This window comes from Camelus bactrianus, chromosome X, assembly GCF_048773025.1.
Source record: "Camelus bactrianus isolate YW-2024 breed Bactrian camel chromosome X, ASM4877302v1, whole genome shotgun sequence".
NCBI lineage: Eukaryota > Metazoa > Chordata > Mammalia > Artiodactyla > Camelidae > Camelus > Camelus bactrianus.
The window spans coordinates 65,259,032-65,285,022 of NC_133575.1; the positions used below are offsets into that span (position 1 = coordinate 65,259,032).

The 25,991-nt window shown below is 32.8% G+C and overlaps 1 protein-coding gene across 1 annotated transcript in view; it reads left to right on the plus strand.

The window, feature by feature from the left end:
- The window catches only part of LOC105064758 (sodium/hydrogen exchanger 2-like), a 58,231-nt gene that overhangs the window by 9,226 nt on the left and 23,014 nt on the right, over positions 1-25,991 (plus strand). The window contains exons 4-5 of the mRNA XM_010949757.2: positions 12,988-13,205; positions 16,463-16,659. Coding sequence (XP_010948059.2) covers positions 12,988-13,205; positions 16,463-16,659 — 415 coding nt within the window. The remainder of the gene's footprint in view (positions 1-12,987; positions 13,206-16,462; positions 16,660-25,991) is intronic.

The window sequence follows — 25,991 nt, forward strand, 5'->3', positions numbered from 1 at the left end:
TTACTGGTTCTCAGAAATGGTCAATGTCATCGTTGATTTTTGTTTTTTTGTGGGGGAAATGGGGAAGCGACTTTACTGTGTGAAAAGTAATTAAAAATCTATTGGTAGAATTGTGAGATTGAACACTATTTTCAGCCTAAAAGCATACGGCATCCAATCTTAATGATAAGTGCTTTTAACAGTGGTATATTGCATCCATTATAGAACTCATTTTTGTGCCTTTTCAATAATTCATTGTTTCTGAAGTCAATAAGTACACATTTACTGATATTTTATAATAAGTTTTATTATATTGCCTCCTACTTTGGACATATTTTGGTTAAAAAAAATGCACCCATCAGCAGCACCAATTGCTATAATATAAAATTTAAGTTTAAGATTAAATTTTATTATGACAAAAATTAAATTATATTTATATATCTTTGTATTATAAATGAACAATTGTTAATAATTCTGAGATTAATGTCCAAGGCTAGACTTCTATTTAGAAGTCTGATAATATATATTTTATCACCATTATATTTTGGTACATTTTTTTACAACTTGACAATGATGAGTTTGCTTCTGCAAGCTTCAAATTCGTCTGTATTTCATTCAGAAAACTGTTTATTGTTGTTGCCTATGAGCATAGGTAGGAGAACAAGGTGTTTTAATTAACTGTGGTTGGGTCAGATGGCTATGACTACCTAATATTGTTTTGGAGAATCTCAAAAAATAGTAAGCAGTGTTATTAAATATCAGATTGATACCACGTTTTGGCAGAAGAAACAGAGGAACAACTATTCTTGTGGTATAATTTTCATATACAATTAATAAAGTGTACCCTTTGCTGACTCTGTAGATAGTATTATATCAAAATTACATTGCAGAAAGTAGCAGGCCAGTTCTCATCTTATGTTCATTTCTCATCTTACAATCATTCTTAGATAAAGGGTTATGGTCTCTACAGAAACTATTTGTAAAATTAGCTTGTTTGTGATTTCTATTCAGGAGCTTGAACAAAATTATTTTACATTCTAATAAAAAATGAACTTCTAATTATAGCTAAAATAACCAAAGGATATTCTTTTTACAAACCATTTTCTTCACTATGTCATTTAAAAAAACTTTCTAAATTTTGTAAAAAGAGGCACTTACAGAACATGAGGATTCAGAAATGATTCTATATAGTGACAGATACTATTTTTGTGGTACCAGAAATATATTCTAAAGTTATTTTTGTGTATTTGAAGTGAACTACAAAGCTAAGGCATTAGAATTTAAGAATACTTTAGCTTAAGCTTCCAGTTCTATAATGAGTTTGAACTGTACTAGTTGGTAATTTCATAAATCATCTGTTTTGCAATATAATAATGCTTTATCCAAGAAAGTATCATCATAGGAAAAAAATGCCCTATATAATGAAATATATATATTATATTATAACTTTGCTGCACTTTCAAAGCTGTTGGAATCTAGTAGAAGTTCCCCTTTGTTAGTTCAAATGATAAAACTATGTGCTTGTGAAGCATAGTTCTCTTTCACTTTTGGAAAGAGTTTGTCTTTTTTCTCACTGACACACAGATGGCTTTAGTTGGCAGCTGTGATCTTTATTATCTATAGATTCCAGATAAGTACCTTTTATTTATTTTCTAGCCTAGTTGGACACTTTAAATTCTAAACTTAAATTTAAAGCAAAGTTCTAGCTCAAAATATGTACATAAATAAAATAAAATATTTTAACTACAGTCCATATTTTATTTTCATGATTGACACTATTAGTCTGAGACTATTCCTGAAAGATACCAAATAGAATCATAGTTTATTTCAAATGATATTTTCTTTCTATTTCTTTTGCAACTTATCAAGCCTATACATCTTAGTCTTATGGAGTAACTGAAGTAATACTTGTATGTTTAATTACTGATATTAGAGCAAACAATTAAATAGGGAATCACAAAGATGTCCCTGCTTACCAACTTCACTGTTTTAATTCAAAATTTCTAAAACCAGGATAAAATAAGTTTTGTTGGATATGTCTTCAGCAAAACTTCTCTGGCCTACCCAGCTTGCTCAGTTTTGAAATTACAATGCCAACAATGTTCTCAGGAAAGAACCAGTACTTTTTGTTAAGAATGATATGAGAAGCAAAATCTGTACCGAGACTTGCACACAGTAGGGACTCGATTGTTACTTTTTTTGCAATATTATATATATTTTATTGAAGTATAGTCAGTTTACAATGTTGTGTCAATTTCTGGTGTACAGCACTTGATTGTTACTTTTTGAATGAATGTACAAATGAATGCATAAATGACTAGGGAAATTTTAGATAAGACATCATGAGACCACTTCTGTAAAAGAAAGTTCTTGTATTGATCATATTTTTATGACTCACATATAACCTTCCCTATAGAGAAATGGATTCAGGAAGTGAGAAAATGACTTTCTTAAGCATGTTATACTTAAGGAAGAGGTAAAATGAATTCCCTAAAGATCTGTAATGAGTCAATGACAGACATGATCTTTTATTCTAGAATTTAATTACTAGGAAACTCTTACTCATATGGCAATCAATACTTGAAACTTTAATTAAAGTTTAGAGTCTAGTCTTAAAGACGCTGAGAAATCTTATTGAATTCATCAAGAAAAAAACATGAAACAAATCAAGATAGCACATAAAAATCAAGGCCAATTCTATTAAGAAAGGACTTAGAAATAAGCTATAATTTTTATTTTTAGTTTTAAATCTTATTCAAGTATTACATTTTCTTCCATGCATGACCTCAAAGAGTTTATGCATTGCTGTGACTTCTACACAAAAGGACTAAAATGGCCTAATAGAATATGTTTCGACATTGTGAAATGCTTCATAGTAATATAGGCCTATAATATTCAAAGTGTGGTTTATCGACTTCTGCTGGTCCATGAACTGTTGGTTAGTATAGAGATTGGAAACTTTTATAGTCTTAAACCAACTTTTAAATATAATAATAAATTATGACTTGTATTTTATAGGTCTTTTTTAAACTTCATTTTTCTAGTAATTCATTTTTATTGTCATTGACAGAAACTGATTTTTAATCACAGATTGTTTGAGAAGCACTGATCTAGGTCAAAGTAAGCCTCGGAAATAGCCATTTGACACTTCTATTAAGCATTTAAAAATGTATGAGTCACCATATCAAGAGGTAGCTACACAAAGATGGATAAACCTCTATAAATTCAGTGGGGTGAATGGGTGGTAGGTGGGGGAATTATAGTGCAGTTTTTAAGACACTGGGGTTTGCAGTCAGATGTGGCTGCCAGGAGCATAACCTTAGGCAAGTTATTTAATCTTTCTAAACCTAGGTTTCTTTCCTGTAAGATGGACAGAATTAATAGTGCCTAACTATTTATTTTGCAATTGCCATGAGAATTAAACAAGATAATATATGTAAAGTAATAAGCATAGTGCCTGACATACAGGAAGTGCTCAATGAATATTAGCTAATATTTGTGAGGGAGAAACATCTATGTGAGTAACTATGATGCTAGGCAGATGTGACAAGAATTAAGCTAGAGTTGCAAATAAATTTCTATGAGTGATACAGGCTTCATGAAGAAGTGATTCAGGTCTTTGAAGAATTAGCATAATTTGAGCAACTGGAGATTAGTTGGAGGGGAATACTTTGAGTGGGAACATTTGATCTTGTACAAAACTTTTTTTTTGGTTATAAATCTCTAGAGGAACTCACTAGATTATGAGTATTTTCTGGAAAAATATTTTCCATAAAAAGTAGCACTCAAAGATAATTTGCAATTTTGTAACTTTCATTTGTCTTGACTTAGGTGGTTGATGCTTTAGTGTTTGAGAGATCCATTGCCGAAATGCCATAGAGAAGAAAAAGTTTAATTTTTTAAAAGAATGTTTTTGGGTGATTTTGGCCTTCTGGATTGCTGTATGGGGATTACAAATTAGTTGAAAGCAAATCTATTAGACTAACCACATCTATCTTTAAGTTTCAAGAACAATTATTCAAGTGTCATCAAAGGGAAAACATTAATAGACATTTTGTGTTTATAAATTGACCTTGGGTTTGTTTGATATAAAGAGAAAAATGATACAGCTGGAGGAGCTATAGTTCGCTGTTACCTTAGAAATATCTGATTTTAAAATTTTGTTCTAGGCTAGTCTCTCATCCAATAAAACCAAAGGAAAAACTTCTACCTCCAGCACTGCAGGAACTCCAGCTCCAAGGATATATAGTTTAATCTGCTACTACTTCTTAGCTATGTTCTGGGTTAAATAGATTTTGTGTGATGGTCTGGAAATGCAACCATAATTCATAACATTAATACTTTAAAGTACTAAATATAGGCTTTTGAGATGTATCTCATAGGTGCATAATTTATAGACTGCTCATATCTAATTCCTTAGAAATGTGGAATACAGCTGAGAACCATATATGGTTTTGTGTTACAGATGAATGATCATTCATTAGTTGTTGTGTTTGCATTCTTTTAGTTTGTGTTTTATTTATTTATTTTTTATTCTTGAAATCAAGTCCCAGGAATACCAACTATTATTTGGTAAATGAAGTCTAGAGTTGTTGCAGTGAGGGGATTGCAGAATATATTTTAATAAATGAAATAGTCATTGTAGAACAAACATGTTCATATTTTTATATTTGAGAAAATAGCTTATTATTCATTATAATTAAGTACTTTAAGTGTGATGAGGGTCAATTTTTTTAAGTGAGGTAGAAATGGAAGAAAGTTCATAGCATAGGATAGTGATTAAGATCAAAGGATTTGAAATTAAACAGATCTGGGTTTAAATCCCAGCTCTACTACTTACTAGCTATATGACTGTGTTGTATTAAAAATGAGATGTAAAGGGCTTAACACAGTACCTGACCCATGATAAGAGCTCAATACATGGTACATTTTATTATTATTTTCTATTTTCTCTTCATCCTTAAAAATATGTGAACATTAGACTCTATTAAATGTAATGAGAAGGGATCTTAGCTCATTTCTGCCTCAGATTTTCTCTTTATGCCAAATACCCATGGAACTGATAACCTATAGTGCTACCAGCTGTGTATGAGTTACACTATGTCACTTTGGAAAACAGTTTCAATTTTTTCTTAGAAATTATGCATGTTCATTGTAAAATATTCAGAAAGTTGACAGAAACTTAAAATAAATTTTATAACAAAACATACAAACATAACCATAAGCAATATTTTGTTGGATATCCTTCCAGGTTTTTTTTCCTCATATGTATTGTTATAGCATTTGAAAAGCACCATGAGAAATCCCCTATAAAGAAGGGAAAGTCTTAGCTTTAATCCTGGAGCAGCTTGGTCCTGTTCCTTTTAGGGCAATGAGGCCAGGTCTATATTCAGTTAGAGTATCACATAATGGTGGTCTTTCGCCAGTGTAAAGTGGCTTCTCTCTGCATTATGAAGGTCATTTCTCTCTAAGCCATGGCAGCTTTCTTTTCTCCATACACTGAAAAACATTGGAATTATTATAACTTATTTTATTAGGCAAATCTTTTACTTCACCAGTGCATATAAAAAATTAGTTGATTGAATTGCTTATGAATTATCTAAGCATTACAACCCAATGCAACCACTGACATTTTTTGGAGGGAGGAAGCATTAGGCTTAAACTTTTTTTTTTTTGACTTAAACTTTTGTGATAAGCTCTTTTCCCCCTCTCAAGTTAAGATATAATATCTATCTGGTTAAAATTAGGTTTGAGTAAGTACAAAACAAAATATATTTTATAGTGATCCAAAGACTAAATCCACTTATAGATTAAAACTTCACTAGTGTAGAACCACAAAAATTCTCATTCCCTCACTCTTCTCAAACTTGGAAAATGATTTACATGTAAAACATTAATTGCTGCATTTATTGCTTTAATGTGTTAGAATAGTGACCATACATTCAGAGCATTTTATGATTTTAGTTATCTACAGATACCTGGTGCTTGTCTTTTTCACTTTTCAGAGTGAAATGCAGTCCCCATTTACTCTTCTTCAAAATTAAAAAAACAGAAGTACAAAATTAGAACAAGCCTACAGTTAGAAGGAAACTTAGAGATAATTTAATCCACTCCCCTCATTTTTCAGGTGAGGAAACTGATGCCCATAAAGATGAAAAGATGTGTGGGTGATTACATAGTTGAATTTTTCACACAGGAGCATAAGTCATCTCAACGGGTCAGAATCTCTTCTACTTTTAAAGGGTCACTGACAAAAACAATTCTGCACAAAGCTCATCCAATTTAAAAAATTACTGTGGAAAAATACATAATGTAAAATTTACTAACTTAATCATTTTAAAATGTACAGTTCAGTAGTGTTAAGTATATTCACATTCAGCTGCTCTTTCTTGCTTAAAACTTTTTTGTAATCACTTTTTTAAGACTAAAAGTCATAGTATTCTATTAAAAGACTTACTTGTCATTTTTGTACTCTTGGAGTGACAGCTCTAAGATGTGAAACAACAAATAGTGCATGAAGGCTGGTAATTTTATAACTGTTACCTAAATATCAAATCATATCAAATACCAGTGTGAAATTACAGTTAAAAGGCAAAAGAGAGACTGTTGTAAGAATTGTAGCCAAAATATTGAATAAAGTCATCATCTACTTGATTTTTTATATGCTGGAATGAGACTAAAGAGAAACATTCTTTGCACAGCCCATTTGAATTATTTTGTTTTGTGATAAAGTACAAAATTTTTCATTTCTCTCTTGCAAAGGAAGATTTAATTTCTATGTCTTTCATAAATTTTAAAATTATTATGAAGCTATCATGAAGACATTACCCCTAACTTTTTATTACAGAAGCCTATGGAAACAGAATACTTGGTTTTGATTGGTTGTTAATTTATGGAGAAACCTTTAGGTATAGCTAAATCAGTTACTTTTCACAAAGATGTACTATGATATTCTCACTTAGCTTCATTTCTGACTTCTGCATTAGGAGCCTATTGGGGCTAGAGTATAGACAGTTACATTGGGTGAGGGTCTCTCAGGTTAGAATGGATTTTAGTCGATCTTTTTTCATCCTCCCTGAAATACATTTTAATTTAAAAAAACACAAGCGTTTATGAGCTCCTATATGCTTAGTGCTGTTCTCATTTTTATGAGCGATTAAAGAATTTTAAAACAAAGTTCTTGCTTTCAGAGATCTTATAACTTACTTAATGAGGCAAAAACATACGGGTGAAATAATAGGTTGCAACAAAGGAAGATAGGAAGTGCTCAAATGTATGGTAACAACAAAGAACACTTATCCGCTGTCATGCCCCGGCCTGGACTAGAGTGCCTTGAGGAGAATGGGCAATCTGAGAACTAAAGGAAAAGCAAGAGTGGTAGTTGGGGTAGTGGTGAAGATAGAAAAGGGAGAAGAGGAGGCTGGCTTCATGGCTTTATCAACCCTGAAGACCTATACAAGCTGTAGCAATTTCTGCCTGCTCCCTCCTTTTGTCTTCCATAATAGCTTCTTTAAACTTCACTGTCATTAGGTATTGCATGATTCCTGATTCATATTAAATATTTTAAGTGGTGAAGACAATTTGTAACTGGCTACTCATTAAATCTTCCAGAAAGTGGCTATAAGGGACCTAATTACTTTTATCTTATATGTATGGGAGCATGTTTTATCCATTCCCACCCCCAGGGCTGTGAACTCCTGTAAGACACTGACAATGTCTCTTGTATTTTTCTGTTTTAATTCATTAACTAGAATACAATAGATGCTGAATATTTATTGAAGATATGTTTTATTAATTCATTTATTTATTCTTAGTATTATTTTACTTTTGTGTGCCTCCTGGAGAAAAGTTAGACTGGTAAAATACTTTGGGGACTGGTAAAAATAATGTTATTTGATAAGTATTAAATGCCTCGTAGCTCAAGTTACAGTACTAGTGATACATACAAAATTTGTATGCAGAGATACAGCCCCTTTTTAATTATTAGAGCTTGCTGATACTTCAACACTTTACATAGTAATGGTAAAAGTGAATAAATGGTTGAAATTGATAGTCTAATAAATGGTCTAGAAGGAAAGCTGTTCTCACTTTCTTGAAAACCCTTGTTATATGTTTAAAAATTATCTATTGTTAGAATTTGACTCATAAATGGCTGTACCTCAAAAGAATAACATTTGTCTCTCTTCCTACCTTTTTTTTTAAGTTTTGCTGAAGTAAAACTTTGGAATTGTATAGTGAAAAGAGAAAGAAGTAAAAAAGGAAAAAAGACCAACCAAATATCTGTTCGGTGACAGATGATAGTGAAGGGGAAATTAATAAAACAGAGAGGGACATGAAACCTTATAAAGTAGGTGAGAATTATTGCCAAATTAGCACATGGCGAGTGCCAAACTGTAAGAAGACAAATTTAACTTACACAGTCTGGCTTTATTTGTTTTACATAGAGAGCTACAGGAACTGTATCTGATTATTACTGGTAAAGATTTGACATAGATCTTTTTTGACAGGTGTTCTAAATTGTAGATTCTAGTCCTAGCCACTACCCAGAAAGGTGAATGATTATAACTTAATTTTATAGAAATTTACTGTTGCACCATATACTGTTTGTTATGTAAAGGAATATCTTAAAGTATGCAGAGTGTACAAGGTAAAACATACCTAAAAATTTTTAGTCTAGTACAGGGATATCTTACTTTATTGTGCTTCACTTTATTGTATTTTGTAGGTACTGCATTTTTTACAAATTGAAGGTTTGTGGCAACCCTGAATTGAGCAAGTCTATCAGTGCCATTTATCCAATAGCATTTGCTCACTTCGTGTCTCTGTGTCATATTTTGGTAATTCTTGCCAATATTTCAAATCCTCCACCAGCAAAAAGATTATGTTTCACTGAAGGCTCAGTTGATGGTTAGTATTTTTTAGCAATAAAGACTTTTAAAATTAAGGCATGCACATTTTTTCAGACATAATGCTATTGCACACTTAATAGATTATAGTATAGCATAAACATAACTTTTATGTCTACTGGAAACCAAAAAATTCATATGACTCGCTTTACTGTAATATTCACTTTGTTAGTGATCTGGAACTGAGCCCACAATGTCACAGAAGTATGCCTGAATTCCACCCTAGATTTCCTTGTGTTTTAGATCTCTGACTTTACTTCCTTATAAAGTACAGTTTTACAATGCTTGCAGTAACAATTTTTTTTATATGAGAAGGCTATTTAGAACTTTTTAAATATGAAAAACAAGTGTATCTATGCAGGATAATTTTTGTTTAACATGAAGTGGCATTGGGTAATAGAAAGATCATAAGTTCTGCAATTGGTCAGAGTTGGGTTAAAATATGTGCTCTGCAACTTATTACACTTTGTGTATTTTTGTGAGGTTATGAAGATTAAATGGAATGTGACTAGCATGTAGTAGGCACTCAATATTAGCAGTTCTAAGCATTTTATTAGGAATATGCTATATTTAATAGTTAATAAATCAAAGTATATTTTATTCCTGCTTTATACTTATATTTTACTTAAAGAACTCTTCCTTTACCTTTACCTGACATTAGTACCTTCATTAGCTCTTCTTTCTCTGGCTAAAAGAAATGACCAAGTCATATTTCTGGTTTGCATAATTGATCTTTCATTCCCACCTCTCTTGATATTTTTGGGGTGTCATTTCTACAAAAAAATTAAAAATGACCTAAGTGTTGAGGGGAGTACCATTAAAACCACAGCTACTTCATTCATCTTTTATCTCGTACTTGTCTTTCTTTATGAGATGTGTGATTGTATGTCTGTCTATACTTATAAAACAGAATAGAAAGAAAAAATACAATTAATCTTTGAAAATAATCAGTTTGCATGCAAATTGTATTTCTAGCTTAATGTATGTACTGTCAGTGTGACCTTATGTTACCTAAGATCCTAATGTGATTAAGAATAGGAACCATGTATGAGGGTTGGGGGTGGAAATCACACAATGCTGCATACTGCTCAGTAAATATTAAACAGCAGCAATTAGGAATTGCCTTAGATGTGATTATAATGCATGTATGATGGCAATGATATATTCTAGGTAATATTTTAATTAGTTATCACGTCTAAGATAGTCAAACATGCAAACAAAAAACTGTTCTGTGCTGAAAGACACCAGACAGCATGTAGTATTTCAACAATTTCAGCAGATGCTCTATGTAAATCTTACTCCTTGAGGATTTCATTATTCTATTTCTCTCAAACAATCACAAATTGACTCTAGAGAATGGAAATTTGTGGTTATTGAACTGCTTTAATTTTCTTTTTACAGAATAGGAAATGAGAATAAAACTTGCATGCAACAGGTGGGAAAACAAGAAATGTATGATAATTATCAAGTAACCAAATGCTATTTATTAGAAGAAATTATTAAGCATAGTGAAAATAATAAGAAATAATCTTGAGATTAATTAGCATTGATAATTCACTTAAGGCTTTTGATGCCCATATATTTTTAGATACTTTAAACCGTATCCAGGAAGTGGTTTAAAATATAAAAAAAAAGTTTCACTGGCCAACTAAAATTGATTATTCATGAGATACCTATGCTTATATCAGGAACTCAGCTTTAACCCTGAAAATTTACACACAGAACTGCAACTGAAAGCAAAAAAATCTGTAAAAGATTGAGAGCATATGTTTGTCTATCACATTTTTGAAAGTCTGGTTATTTACCACTTGACCAAGCCTATCTCCTTAAAGTAGCTGAGACTAAAATGAAAATAGAGCAATTAAAAACATTTTAAAATTTTGTCCTGGAACACTGAACATCATCATGGAACTCTTCCAGTTTCTGGAAAAAAATCTCAAATTACTTAGGAAACAAAGAAACAACACTACATAACAATGGCAGGAGAGGAAGCTCTTTAGAGCTAAACTGACTAGAGGGAAAAATACAACTTGACAGAGAAAACAATAAATGTTGGTAACAATGATTGATTTTAAGTGTAACAAATACTTTGAAATTATACCTTCAAAAATTGAAATAATCAACTGAAAAAGTCTTCTTGTAAACTGTTGTGAGGAAAAAAAGAATGAAAAGTCAGAGAAGCTTCTTACATTCTCCTCTTTTTTCCAGAATAGAACAGTTAACAGTGTTTCTTTGAAAAAGGAAGGAGGCTATATTGGGCTGATACTGAATGTCAGAACATTTCAATGCTCAATTAATGACAGAAAACATAAAAAGCAAGTCAGTAAGATAAGGTAACTAACTTTCAAAAAATGGAAAAGCAAAACATAAGTTGATTAAAAATGTCACACTTAAAAATATTAGTTATCATTCACACAAATGAAGTAACTTGTGTATATGTGAAATATATATCAAGATGGTCAAGAACATGGACTCTAGATAAACAGATTGATTAGATTCAATCCCAGCTCTGCTACTTCCTAGCCAAGTGTCCTTGAGAAAGTTCTTTAATTTCTCCAGGCCTCATTCACCTGTGACATGGAGATAGTTTCTATCTCATAAATGTCAATCTGAGAATTAACTGAGATAAAATAGATAAAACACTTAGAAGATATACTTGACACAAAAGAAGCACTTAAATATTAGCACATAAAATCTTTATGTAAATATGTATATGTATACTTTAAAATCATCTGTAGGTCAAAGAAAGAACAAAGATTAAGCTTGTCAAATGGTATTTTAAGTAATTAACTCTTAAATCAGTGTGCCTCTAACTGAATTTCATAGGTTTAATCAGACTGAAGCAATCCCAAAGAGCCTGCAGTAACTTTAAGGACAACTGTCAGTCAGTTATTACTGATATTAAAGGAGCTGAAGATGAATCGGTCTTTTCAAAGCTCCCTTTGTGAGTCTGGTTTAACCAGAGCTGAAATTTGACTCTAATTCCTTGCTAATCATTGTTTTACCTACTTCTCTGAGTTTTACATATGATAAACCTCTGGCTATTTTCAGGGTAGATTTCCAGGGTAGATTAGTTTGAACTAAGTATTAGCAACTGATGGTTTTTATGCCTTGAGTATCACATTACGGGATTTAGAACTATTTGTTTAGTCTGAGCTGGTCCTGGGCAAAACTGAGGATTTACAATCTACAAAGCTGCCTCATATCCTTGGTCTGCCTCTCAGATTCCTAGTTTGGCATTCATACCCTTATGGCTTTTAATGTGAGCCATTTTCTGGGAGTTTTGCATTTTAAAAAGGTTATATTGGAGGTGAAAGAACATCTGTTTTCTGTGAAATGAGTGCACTTGTGTGCACTTCAGTAGAAAGTAATTTAAACATTACTTAGTATGGGATGCCAACAGGTTGTTGATCATCCTATATACAATGTTCTTCCTACTCTCCCGCTCCCCTGCTTCCAGTTATTAAGAAAATATCTAAATATCTGACCCTTAAATGAGTAAGAGTAGTAAGAAAGTCTTGCAGGCCAGAAACCGTTTTGATGGATTGAAGGTGCAATGAAATACTCTTGAGGAAGACTTGAAAAAGATGATTAAGTAGGAATATAAAACATAATTTTGAAAGCATAGTGAATAGAATAAAACAGTAAAACCTTCCCTAAGCATCAAAAAATGCTTTATTGATTAGAATTGATTAGTATTGATTATTGATTACAGTACTTTAGAGGCTACAAGTATGTAATATTTCTCATTATTAGCCCCTGCCTCTGAGTGATTTGCTGCCAACCAATGATTAGAATCTGTCAGTGCAGCCTTATTGAAGGAGGACTGATTAGATGATGTTAAACATAAAACAGGCGGGTGGTTCTCAGCACACAAATGAGCGTAAAAACTGTCATTTATCTTGAAAACTAAGCATTTTATAGTCTTAGAAATGTTACTGTATAAATTCTGCAGAAATGAAATGTTTTTCATGTTCTGGAATAAAGACAGACATCTTGAGTAACGGAAATGCTAATTTAGTCTTCAACACCATTTGTGTGATCACTTTCCCTTAAAGTTAAATTCAAGTATTACTCTTACACATTTTTTCCTCTTCTTTAGAATTATTGCCTGTGCTATGAGCATGAAACGCTATGTGGAAGCTAACATTTCTCAGAAGTCCCACACCACTATCAAGTACTTCATGAAGATGTGGAGCAGTGTTAGTGACACTCTTATCTTCATCTTCCTTGGTGTTTCTACCATTGGAAATAACCATGAATGGAATTGGCCTTACATTTGTTTCACTGTCATTTTCTGTCTTTTCTGGAGAGCATTAGGTATGGTGGATATTGTTTTGTGTGTAAAATATGTCAGCTTAATTTGGGATTGCATTAGAAGCAAGATATTTAAAATTCCAATATGCTATATTTGCTTTACTTATCATAAGTGGACTGTTTTATATCTTCACTTATGTAGGGGGTCCATAATAGCAAGGCTAAGTAACAGGCTCTGGAATAAGACTACCTGAATTCAAATTCTAGTTTCACGACTTAGCCTTATGGCTTTGAGTCATATAATCTGCTAAGCCTGAGAGTCCTCAACTGTAAAATAGAAGTGGTATTGCTATCAACTTCAGGCAGCTATTGTGAGAGTTACATGACATAAAGCAGTCAAAGGGCTTAGTATAGTGCTGGGCACATCATAAACTTCCACTAAATGTTAGCTTTTACTACTACTACTACTGCTGCTGCTGCTGCTACTGTGAATACTTGTGCTATTATAATATAGAATATTATAACAAATTTGTGGGTGCTCCTAGTACTACTACTAAGAATTAATACTCAATAATATTACTGTTGCTAGGGTGAGCACTGAAAGATTTCATTCTTCTCTTTCTGAGTATTTACATCTCCCTGCCTCACCTTAGTTTACAAAGAAGGAGTAAAAGTTACCACTGCCCTCAGCACTATTGTTTCAACTTCCTATCCTAACACACATGTATGCATCTTGCTAACGTTTGCATCAGTATTATTTAAGTACTGACTGTATCATGGGGAATGCTGACTCCAGCAGGAAAATCCGCACCATCTATGTCTTTTCCTCCAAACCTAGTAGAGGCTGAGTGACATCTGGTACCCCCAAACTATACCTACTGTGTGATTTTACAGTTGGCTGCAGCTAAACCTTCTAATTCAATGCTTAACATTTTAAAAAAGTACTCCATTTGTACTGAAATGAAATACACATGTGAGCATATTTTTCATCTTGAAAACATCACAGCTTCACTGCTAGTTAAACTGAGCTGTCTCTTTAATCTTACATTTTATAGTCTGCATAAGAATTCAGTTTATAGTTTATCATCTTTTCTTGACATTTATATCTCTGTTTCCCTCCTCCTCCACAAATGAACAGAATCGTTGTAAACTTTTCTTTGGAGACTATAAGTTACTCTAGCAATACTGAGGGGCATATTAGGGAAATTGCTTAGGGTTTTAAGGATGAATAAAAAGGCTGGCCAGGGTATGCTTTATCATCCATTAAAATGTATTTAGGCTGGCCATTAACAGTGAAATCATCATGCAAGTTCACAGAAGGCAAGTTCTAGTTTATTCTGAGCCCACTGGAAAATCTCACTAGGGTTGTAAAATGTTCTTTTTTCATCTAAGCATCTTTTTAAATAAAACTGATCAAAAAAGTCTACTTTGTGCTCATATACTATAAAAAAATAGCTGACAGGAAAGAAAAAAATGAGAGATAATTGAGGAGTTTTTCCTACAAAATGTTAAGACCTAGCAAGAGTAAACATCAAAGACAGAGGCTAAGATTTCTATAGATTTGTATATATAGTTTGTATGAAAATTCATGAGATGAAACAAATCCTCTTTTTAATACCATTTTATTTATAAACTATAATGTATAGATAATCACTACATCTAGTATGAGAAAAGGAAAAAGATCTATATATATATTTGTGATTCTGAAATATTAGAAGATTTTAGTAGTTGATGCATCAGAATATTCTCATTCCTTTGGTTTGGGAACCAACATAAGATGAGTAATAAACAAAACGGAAAAGTCAGCATTCTGGCAATATGTCAATATTACTGACACAGTACACCTAAGTTGGCCAAATGCAGTTTGACTCAAAGTGTGCTGGATGAATTTCCATTTAGTCAAAATGGTAATTTGGCCTCAAATAAATATACTGTCACTACTTCTGAATTCTGGTAATTTTAATATAGCAGAAGGGTGATTAGAAATGTTATTACATATGTTTAGGCAGTACTGGAACAACCTAAATGTTCAACAGTAGGGAAACAGTTACTATTAGAAAAATAATAATTTAAACAGTCATATGTGGCTTTGGAAGGTTTTATTCCAAATTGTTAGCAATAATTTTCTCTGGATGGGTGGGATTATGGGTGTCATATGCTTCCTTTGCATATCTGTGTTTTTTTCTAAGAGCTTCCTTTGCTTTTGTAGTAATAAAAAAGAAAATTAAAAGAGCTAAGGAGACAGAGTTTTCAAAAGGAAAATTCAAAGTTCTAAACATTTCAGTAGATATAGCTTTTATTTAAAGTTAATTATGTCAGCTCTAAGAGTTTGACTAAGTTTTCATTTTCTGGCACTGTGTAAAATTTTTAAATTAAATTAAAATATTTCTAAAAACAGAAAAATGAACCACAATTCTTATATTTAGAGGCTGCAAGACTACTCCCATGGACCTCCAAACCATATACTCCAATGAAGAGCATCTGGGATTTTTTCCAAACAAATCAATTTTAGCTAAATTGTCTGTTGGCCAACTTATTTCAACTCAAATTTTATGTAAGAACCTCCACTTTCAGCTAGCCTATCAAGGAAACTTGCATTCTCTTCCTGGTCTTGAAGTAAATAATCTTATAAACTCATTCACATTAAGATGTTCAAAAGATAATCACTAGGAGTGAGATCTGTGGGGCAGAGATTTAACTGGTTTCCTTCAACTAGTACTGGTACATTACTAAGCACTTACTTCTCTCCTGGTTAAGGCTGGTTTTTGAGACTACAGACAAACATGAGTAATAAAAAGCTCTGTTTGAGACTTGAGTCTTGGAACTCTAGATTCTGGGTGGCAGAAATAAAAATACTTTTCTTCAAAACCTTGAAGAATCTGGAAGCCTGGCTCATTAAAGATTAAAACCAATACAGGTCACATTACTTAACTTTTAGTTCACTAGCTTTGATCAGCTCAGTAATATTTATTAGACTGAAGAAAAATGTTATATTCTGTTTGCAGAGTCTACTTTTGCAGAATACCCTGATTTAATCCACATAGGCCTAAGGAAGGGAGTTGCACTGCCTTCTTTCTAAGAAAACTGAGAACAATCATAAGGAAAAAACAAAACGCAACCAAAACAAAATGTAACTATTTAAAGAAAACTCTCTGAGGAAACAAACCTTTTAATAGCTTAGTTAATTTAGACTTTTAAATTATTCATCACAAATCCTTAGAATTCCAGTCGAGTATAACACTAATTTATTAGAACACATTTGTAACACTTTTCCTTCTGTTGATTAATTACTCAACTATTCTTCTTACTGGAAAATTTAGGAGTTCTTGTGCTGACTTTCTTCGTGAACAAATGTCATGTGAATACAGTCACCAGAAAGGACCAATTTATTATAGCCTATGGAGGACTGAGGGGAGCGATCTGTTTCTCCCTTGTTTTTCTACTCCCAGAGTTTTCCAGAAAGAAGCTCTTCATTGCAGCAACCACAGTTGTTATCCTCTTCACTGTTATTGTTCAGGTAAACAAAATAAAGTAGGGCAATTTGAAATCTTCCACTTAAATGGCTAAGAATGGACCAACATTCTCTTTCAGGATCTTTAACTGAGGCAGTTTATATTTGGGGGAGACAATTATAGCATATGAAATAGCTTCTACCATAACTCAAACAGGACATCTGCAAAAGCTGAGATGAGATTTATTTTCAAATCAATAGGGGAAGGGAAGAATGTGCCATTTATTCAATTGGTTGACACCAATAGCTATACAACAAATACTGCACTTTAGCTACTTAAAAAGGTAAGGTTGGGGTTGAGAGTAGTTGAGGAAATAAATAAAATGCTTTAGGAATTTCATTCTAAGGCAACTTTCCTCTTGAATTATCTCCTTGTCCTGTCTATATCACCATTTGTCTCTAATTGCTAATTCACTGCATTTCAGTTTTATAAAACTGGCCAAAAGAATATTGGAAAAAAATCTAAAAACCTATTTAGTAATTTAATGAGATGGTATTTCAAATTTTGGCTGAATTTTTTAAACTAGGAGAATGATGGTGGATATTTGTGTGTGTGTGTGTGTGTGTGTGTGGTAGGGTAGGACAAATCAGAAGATGTGAGTGAGTTTGGCAGGCTTCCCTTTAAACAAAATAATTATTTCTCTATAACAGGTGAGATTATTTTCTTAGGTTTTAAATTTTGTTTTGTTTTGTTTTATTTTGTTTGTAAATGACTAAGATTCAACATTTATTTTATCCTCATTTAAAACTTAATCATGTGTATTAAACCAACCCAAATCAAATTGTGTTTTTATCTAAACATTAACTGATCTTCACTTTAATATGTGTCAGGTAAAACAATGTAACTTCAAAATGCAAAGTCATTTTAAAGAATTAATTTTCTTTTTTTTTTAACATTTTATATAGAGTTATACTCATTTTACAATGTTGTGTCAAATTCCAGTGTAGAGCACAATTTTTTAGTTATACATGAACATACATATATTCATTGTCACATTTTTTTCACTGTGAGCTACCACAATTTTCAATTTCCATTATTTTAAAATTCTTACTTAGTATCTCTGATAATTTATCAATAGCATTCATATACTCCTTTAATTGTGCATTTCCTCCAAGTATTCAAGTACATTTTACTCCTAGAGACTTCATCATTTGACATTTACATTTTCCTGTTGTTTCAAATAATGATGTAATCCACTTAAGACTCTAATTAGGGAGTTTGGGTGGAATTCAGGTGTTTAGAGGGAGTGTTGTTAGTTGCAATTGTAGGTAGATTGTACAATAAAGAATTTCTCGTGTCGTTCCAACTCCATCTAGTGGTTAAAATAATTGCAGAAATTTTAATTTTTTTAAAGAATTAAGACCCAGGAGGGAAAAGAAAACAAAAGTACAATGTTATATTTTATTTATTGGTGATTAATAAAATTGCCATGATGTGATTCAGGCAAATGAGTCTGGTCCACCATGAGTAGAACATATCTTTGAATTTTTTTCTGTGATGTACTGGACATGCTTTGTAATCATCTGACCATTTTTACCCCTTTATTCTTCTTGAGGGAGAAAGAGGACCAGAGCTGAAATCAGAAGAACTGGTGCTAATCACAACTTCATTCCAGATGAGCTTTCTTTTATATATATATAGTCAGTTTTATATCATATATATAGTCAGTTTACAATGTTGTGTCAATTCTGGTGTACAGCGTAATGCTTCAGTCATACATGAACATACATATATTTGTTTTCATATTCTTTTTCAGCATAATTTACTACAAAATATTGAATATAGTTCTCTGTGCTATACTTGTCGTATATCTAGTTTATATATAGTAGTTCGTATCTGCAAATCTCAAACTCCCAATTTATCCCTTCCCACCCCATTTCCCTCCTGGTAACCATAAGTTTGTGTTCTATGTCTGAGAGTCTGTTTCTGTCTTGTAAATAAGTTTGTTTGTCTTTTTTTTTAGATTCCACTTATAAGTGATATCATGTGTATTTTTCTTTCTCTTTCTGGCTTACTTCACTTAGAGTGACTATCTTAAGGTCCCTCCATGTTACTGCAAGTGACATTATTTTATTCCTTTTGTGGCTGAGTAGTATCCCATGGTTCAAATATATACCACAACTTTATCTAGTCATCTGTTGATGGACATTTAGATGAGCTTTCTAATCACGAACATCTTATTGATTACTCAACATCCTTTATATTTTTTTGGAGAAAGGGGATACAGGACCTATCTTTCCCTCTATTTTGTTATAAAGATCAAATAGTAATATAAGTTTAAAAGCACTTTATGTTTATAAGATATTATTGTTACTATTATTATTATTATTAAGAAACTTATTTTCATATGCTGCCTCAGGTTGTCAGTTCCACTTAACTACAATTTGGATTCTGCTCTCACTATTCCACTGAAATTATTCTTGCCAAAAAGTCTCTGCTAGCTTCTATAGTGTCAAATTAGGACATATTCTTTTGTCTTAATATTATGAAACTTGTCAGCAGAGTTTTATACAATGGACTCCTTCTTTCTTGAAGTGCTTTCTTTTTTGCTTTTTTGACGTCATACCCTCCTAGTGTTTCTGTCTTTCTGGGCATTTCATAGACTTCTTTGCAGGCTGATTCTTTTTTTTTTGGGTCTCTAAGTGTGGGAGATCTCCAGTATTACGTCCTTAACATCCTGTTCTATTATAATTTTTCATTAGGTGTTTATATTCATTTTCATAGCTTCAAATGCAATATAAATTCTGACGACTTCTAAATCTAGTTCAGATATCTACTCTGAGGTCTAGATGTTTATATTAAATTGTTACTTCATACTTCTACTTGGATGTCTCACAAGAACATCAGAGCTGTCAACTGAAAAAAGACATAACCTAAAAGCTGTGAGTTATGTTTTGTTTGGGGAACTTACGGAGCTCTATAGATTGGGAAACAGTCTCTCAGACAGCTCTGAGAAACTGTTCCAGAGAGGTAAGAGAGAGCCAGGTTATATAAGACTTTTTACTGAAAAAACATGTAGTAGAACATCAAAAAATTACTGCTTATTGTTCTTTTCTGTGTTTGAGAAGATGCAAGAGTCTAGGCTCATTGAAATTACTCCTTTGATATGCATCTTAACTATCTAGGGCCAGTATCCTGTTTTTCTCTACCCTGCTTTCCTTTCAGGGCACATCACTAGGGGTGGCTAGATGGCAGGCAGTATTCATTATTTTCTGAAATGGCAGGCAACATTTTTTTTTGTCCACACAGGCAATATGTCTACAGAGGTCAAATCTGATCCTCATCTGTTTTAATCCTATCTTAGTTAATGGCACTAACATCTACCCGATTACTAAAGCCAGAAATGTGGAATGCATCATTGATTATTCCCTCTAACTTATCCCCTACATCAAACCCTATGGTTTCAAACTCCAAAATATAATCTTCAATATAGTATTTGATTTAAAATTTTTCCAGATATGCAGAATTATATTAATAATATATTTTGATTCATGACACAATAGAAACATTGGCCCATATGTGACATTTATTCATTCATTTAATACTTTTAACAGCTGTGAACGCAACACAACCTAAGAAATAGAAAGTTAATAATTACCCATTCAATGCACTTCTATACAGTTTTCTTGCCTCTGTCTCACACAAGTAACTGATATTCTGAATTTACCATTTACCATTCTCTTGTTTTTTAAAAAGTAGTTTTTGAAATCATGTATTACACATATAGGCACATACACATAAATAATATATTAATCAGTTTAAATTGTTTTTTAACTTTATAAAAGTGTGTATGTGAAGGATGTGTATATATGTATGTTTTGCATGTAGCTTTCTGGAATTTTTTTGATTTGTTAACATTTTATTACCAATATTTATTCACATAGTTGTGAGTAGTTGTAGCTCATTCATTTTCAGTGCTCTACAATATTGTATTTTATGATTGTAGACCAATTTATTTATTCATTGTCATTTCAAATGATACTTTTTTTGTTTCTCTTTTCTTTTTTGGTTTTACAAATTGTGTTGCCATGAATATTCTTGTATTGTCTCCTTGTGGAATCTCTATGCTATTCTCCATTCCAATTGACATCATCTTAGTCCAAACTGTTTCCTGAACTGCCTTTTTTTTTTAACATTTTTCATTGATTTATAATCATTTTACAATGTTGTGTCAAATTCCAGTGTTCAGCTCAATTTTTCAGTCATTCATGGACATATACACACTCATTGTCACACTTTTTTCTCTGTGAGTTATCATAACATTTTGTGTATATTTCCCTGTGCTATACAGTGTAATCTTGTTTATCTATTCTACAATTTTGAAATCCCAGTCTATCCCTTCCCACCCTCCACCACCCTGGCAACCACAAGTCTGTATTCTCTGTCTGTGAGTCTATATCTGTCCTTTATTTACGCTTTGTTTTTGTTTGTTTCTTTGTTTGTTTTTGTTTTTCTTTTTTAGATTCCACATATGAGTTATCTCATATGGTATTTTTCTTTCTCTTCCTGGCTTACTTAACATAGAATGACATTCTCCAGGAGCATCCATGTTGCTGCAAATGGCATTATGTTGTCGGTTTTTATGGCTGAGTAGTATTCCATTGTATAAATATACCACTTCTTCTTTATCCAGTCACCTGTTGATGGACATTTAGGCTGTTTCCATGTTTTGGCTATTGTAAATAGTGCTGCTATGAACATTGGGGTGCAGGTGTCATCCTGAAGTAGTGTCCCTCTTGATATAAGTGCAGGAGTGGGATTCCTGGGTCATATGGAAAGTCTATTCCTAGTCTTTTGAGGAATCTCCATACTGTTTTCCATAGTGGTTGCAGCAAACTGCATTCCCACCAGCAGTGTAGGAGGGTTCCCCTTTCTCCACAGCCACTCCAGCATTTGTCATTTGTGGATTTTTGAATGACGGCCATTCTGACTGGTGTGAGGTGATACCTCATTGTAGTTTTGATTTGCATTTCTCTGATAATTAGTGATATTGAGCATTTTTTCATGTGCTTTTTGATCATTTGTATGTCTTCCTTGGAGAATTGCTTGTTTAGGTCTTCTGCCCATTTTTGGATTGGGTTGTTTATTTTTTTCTTATTGAGTCATATGAGCTGCTTATATATTCTGGAGATCAAGCCTTTGTCGGTTTCACTTGCAAAAATTTTCTCCCATTCCGTTGGTTTTCTTCTTGTTTTATTTCTGGTTTCCTTTGCTGTGCAGAAGCTTGTAAATTTCATTAGGTCCCATTTGTTTATTCTTGCTTTTATTTCTTCTAAGAGAAAATTTTTGAAATGTATGTCAGATAATGTTTTGCCTATGTTTTCCTCTAGGCGGTTTATTGTATCTTGTCTTATGTTTAAGTCTTTAATCCATTTTGAGTTGATTTTTGCATATGGTGTAAGGGACTGTTCTAGCTTCATTGTTTTACATGCTGCTGTCCAGTTTTCCCAACACCATTTGCTGAAGAGACTGTCTTTATTCCAATGTATATTCTTGCCTCCTTTGTCAAAGATGAGTTGACCAAAAGTTTGTGGGTTGATTTCTGGGCTCTCTATTCTGTTCCATTGGTCTATATGTCTGTTTTGGTACCAATACCATGCTGTCTTGATGACTGTAGCTCTATAGAATTGTCTGAAGTCTGGGAGAGTTATTCCTCTAGCCTCTTTCTTTCTCTTCAGTAATGCTTTGGCAATTCTAGGTCTTTGATGGTTCCATATGAATTTTATTATGATTTTTTCTAGTTCTGTGAAATATGTCCTGGGTAATTGGATAGGGATTGCATTAAATCTATAGATTGCCTTGGGCAGTGTGACCATTTTAACAATATTGATTCTTCCAATCCAAGAGCATGGAATATCTTTCCATTTTTTAAAGTCTTCTTTAATTTCCTTCATCAATGGTTTATAGTTTTCTGTGTATAATTCTTTCACCTCCTTGGTTAGATTTATTCCCAGATATTTTATTATTTTGGGTGCTATTTTAAAGGGGATTGTTTCTTTACTTTCTTCTTCTGTTGATTTATCGTTAGTGTAAAGAAATGCAACTGATTTTTGAACGTTAATTTTGTAACCTGCTACCTTGCTGAATTCTTCAATCAGCTCTAGTAGCTTTTGTGTGGACCTTTTAGGGTTTTCAATATATAGTAACTTGTCATCGGCATATAGTGACACTTCTACCTCTTCTTTTCCAATTTGGATCCCTTTTATTTCTTTCTCTTGCCTGACTGCTGTGGCTAGGACTTCCAGGACTATGTTGAATAGGAGTGGTGATAGTGGGCATCCTTGTCTTGTCCCGGATTTTAGTGGGAAGCCTTTGAGTTTTTCATCGTTGAGTACTATGCTGGCTGTAGGTTTGTCATATATAGCTTTTATTATGTTGAGATATGTTCCCTCTATACACACTTTGGCGAGAATTTTTATCATAAATGGGTGTTGAACTTTATCAAATGCTTTTTCTGCATCGATTGAGATGATCATGTGGTTTTTGTCCTTTCTCTTGTTGATGTGATGTATTACACTGATTGATTTGCGTATGTTGAACCAGCCTTGTGTCCCTGGGATGAACCCCACTTGGTCATGATGTATAATCTTTTTTATGTGTTGTTGGATTCTATTTGCTAAAATTTTGGTGAGGATTTTGGCACCTATGTTCATCAGTGATATTGGCCTATAATTCTCTTTTTTGGTAGTGTCTTTGCCTGGTTTTGGTATCAGGGTGATGGTGGCTTCATAGAATGAGTTTGGGAGTATTCCCTCATTTTCAATTGTCTGGAAGAGTTTGAGAAGGACTGGTATGAGTTCTTCTTTGTATGTTTGGTAGAATTCCCCGGTGAAGCCGTCCGGTCCTGGACTTTTATTTGTAGGGAGGTTTTTAATTGTTATTTCTATTTCCTGTCTGGTGATTGGATTGTTCAAGTTGTCAGATTCTTCTTGATTCAGTCTTGGTGGACAGAATATTTCCAGAAACTTGTCCATCTCCTCTAGGTTATCCAGTTTGGTTCCATATAGATTTTCATAATATTCTCATATGATATTCTGTATTTCTATTTTGTTTGTTGTAATTTCTCCATTTTCCTTTCTTATTTTGCTAATTTGTGCTCTCTCTTTTTTCTTCTTTGTGAGTTTGGCCAGAGGTTTGTCGATTTTATTTACTTTTTCAAAAAACCAGCTTTTGGTTTGGTTGATTTTTTCTATGGTCTTGTTAATCTCTATTGTATTTAATTCCTCTCTGATCTTTATTATTTCCTTCCTTCTGCTGCTTTTTGGGGCATTTTGTTCTTCTTCTTCTAATTCATTCAGGTGGTGGGTTAAATTGTTTTTTTGAGATTGTTCTTCTTTTTTGAGGAAGGCCTGTATCGCTATAAACTTCCCTCTTAGCAGTGCCTTTGCTGTGTCCCATAGGTTTTGAGTGGTTGTGCTTTTATTTTCATTTGTCTCAAGGTATTTTTTAATTTCAGCTTTGATTTCCTCATTGACCCATTGTTTTTTCAATAACATATTGTTTAATCTCCATGCTTTCTTTTTTTTTCTCCTTTGTTTCTCTGTTGTTGATTTCCAGTTTCATGGCATTGTGGTCAGTAAAGATGCTTGAGATAATTTCTATCTTCTTAAAATTGTTGAGGTTTCTTTTGTGCCCGAGTACATGATTGATCCTGGAAAATGTTCCTTATGCACTTGAAAAGAATGTATATCCTATTTTTTGTGGGTGTAATGCTCTGAAAATATCCACCAAATCTAGTTTTTCTATTGTAGTATTTAATTTCTCTGTTGCCTTATTTATTTTCTGTCTGGAAGATCTGTCTAGTGATGTTAATGCAGTGTTAAAATCTCCAACTATGATTGTATTCCCATCAATATCCCCCTTTATCTCTATTAGTAATTCTTGTATGTACTTAGGTGCTCCTATATTGAGTGCATATATATTAACGAGTGTAATATCCTCATTTGTATCACTCCTTTAATCATTATAAAACGTCCTTCTTTATCTTTCTTTATGGCCTTTGTTTTAAAGTCTATTTTGTCTGAAATCAGTACTGCAATACCTGCTTTTTTGGCTTTTCCATTTGCATGGAATATCATTTTCCATCCTTTCACTCTCAATCTGTATTTATCCTTCTCCCTAAAGTGGGTCTCTTGTATGCAGCATATTGAAGGTTCTTGCTTTATTATCCAGTCTGCCACTCTATGTCTTTTGACTGGAGCATTTAGTCCATTAACATTTACAGTAATTAATGATAGATGTGTGTTTATTGCCATTTTGAACTTATCTTTGCAGTTGAATTGGTATATTCTCTTTGTTCCTTTCTTCTTCCTTTTGTGGTTTGGTAATTTTCCTTTGTATTATCATGGATGCTATTTAATTTTTGTGACTCCCTTGTAAGTTTTTGGCTTGTGGTTACCCTTTTTTCTAAATCTATTAGCCCATTACTATAACTGTTTTATTAAACTGATAGTAACATGATCTCTAACCCATCCTACTGTTAAAAAAAATTTGAAAAGAAAGAAAAGAATATATTCTATACTTCCCTGCCTCCCTCTCCCATTCTCAGTGATTTGTATGTCTTCTTTTATAATTTCATTTTTACATTATTTGTAATTCATGAGTTATCACCTTTCCAGTTGTGAGTTTCTCATTCCTGTAGCATCCTGCTGCTTTTCTATTTAGAATATCCCTTTAAATATTTCTTTAGCATGAGTATACTGTTGCTAAACTCCTGCAGCTTTTGTTTTTTCTGTGAAACTCTTTATTTCTCCTTCTATCCTAAAGGATAGCCTTGCTGGATAAAATATCCTAGGCTGCATCTTTTTTTCATTCAGGGCTTTGAATATATGTTGTCACTCCCTTCTGGCCTGTAGTGTTTGTGTAGAAAAATCAGCTGAGAGCCTTATGGGGGTTCCCTTATAACTTACTCTTTGCTTTTGTCTTGCTGCCTTTAGGATCATTTCTTTATCCATGACTCTGACCATCTTGATTATGATATGTCTTGATGTGGGCCTATATGGGTTCTTCCTGTTTGGGACCCTCTGAGCTTCCTGTACTTGGGTATCTGATTCCTTCTTTAAGTTTGGGAAGTTTTCAGTCATGATTTCTTCAAAAACCTTTTCAACCTGCTTTGATCTTTCTTCTCCTTCTGGGACCCCTATTATGCGAAGATTGGGACGCTTTATATTATCCCATAGGTCCCTTATGCTATTTTCATTATTTTTTATTTTCTTATCTTGTAGTTCTTCTGAATTGGTGCTTTCTATTGCCCTGTCTTCTAGATCACTAATTCGTTCCTCTGTATTATCTAGTTGGCTTTGCACAGTTTTTAGATCATTCCTCATCTCTGTCAATG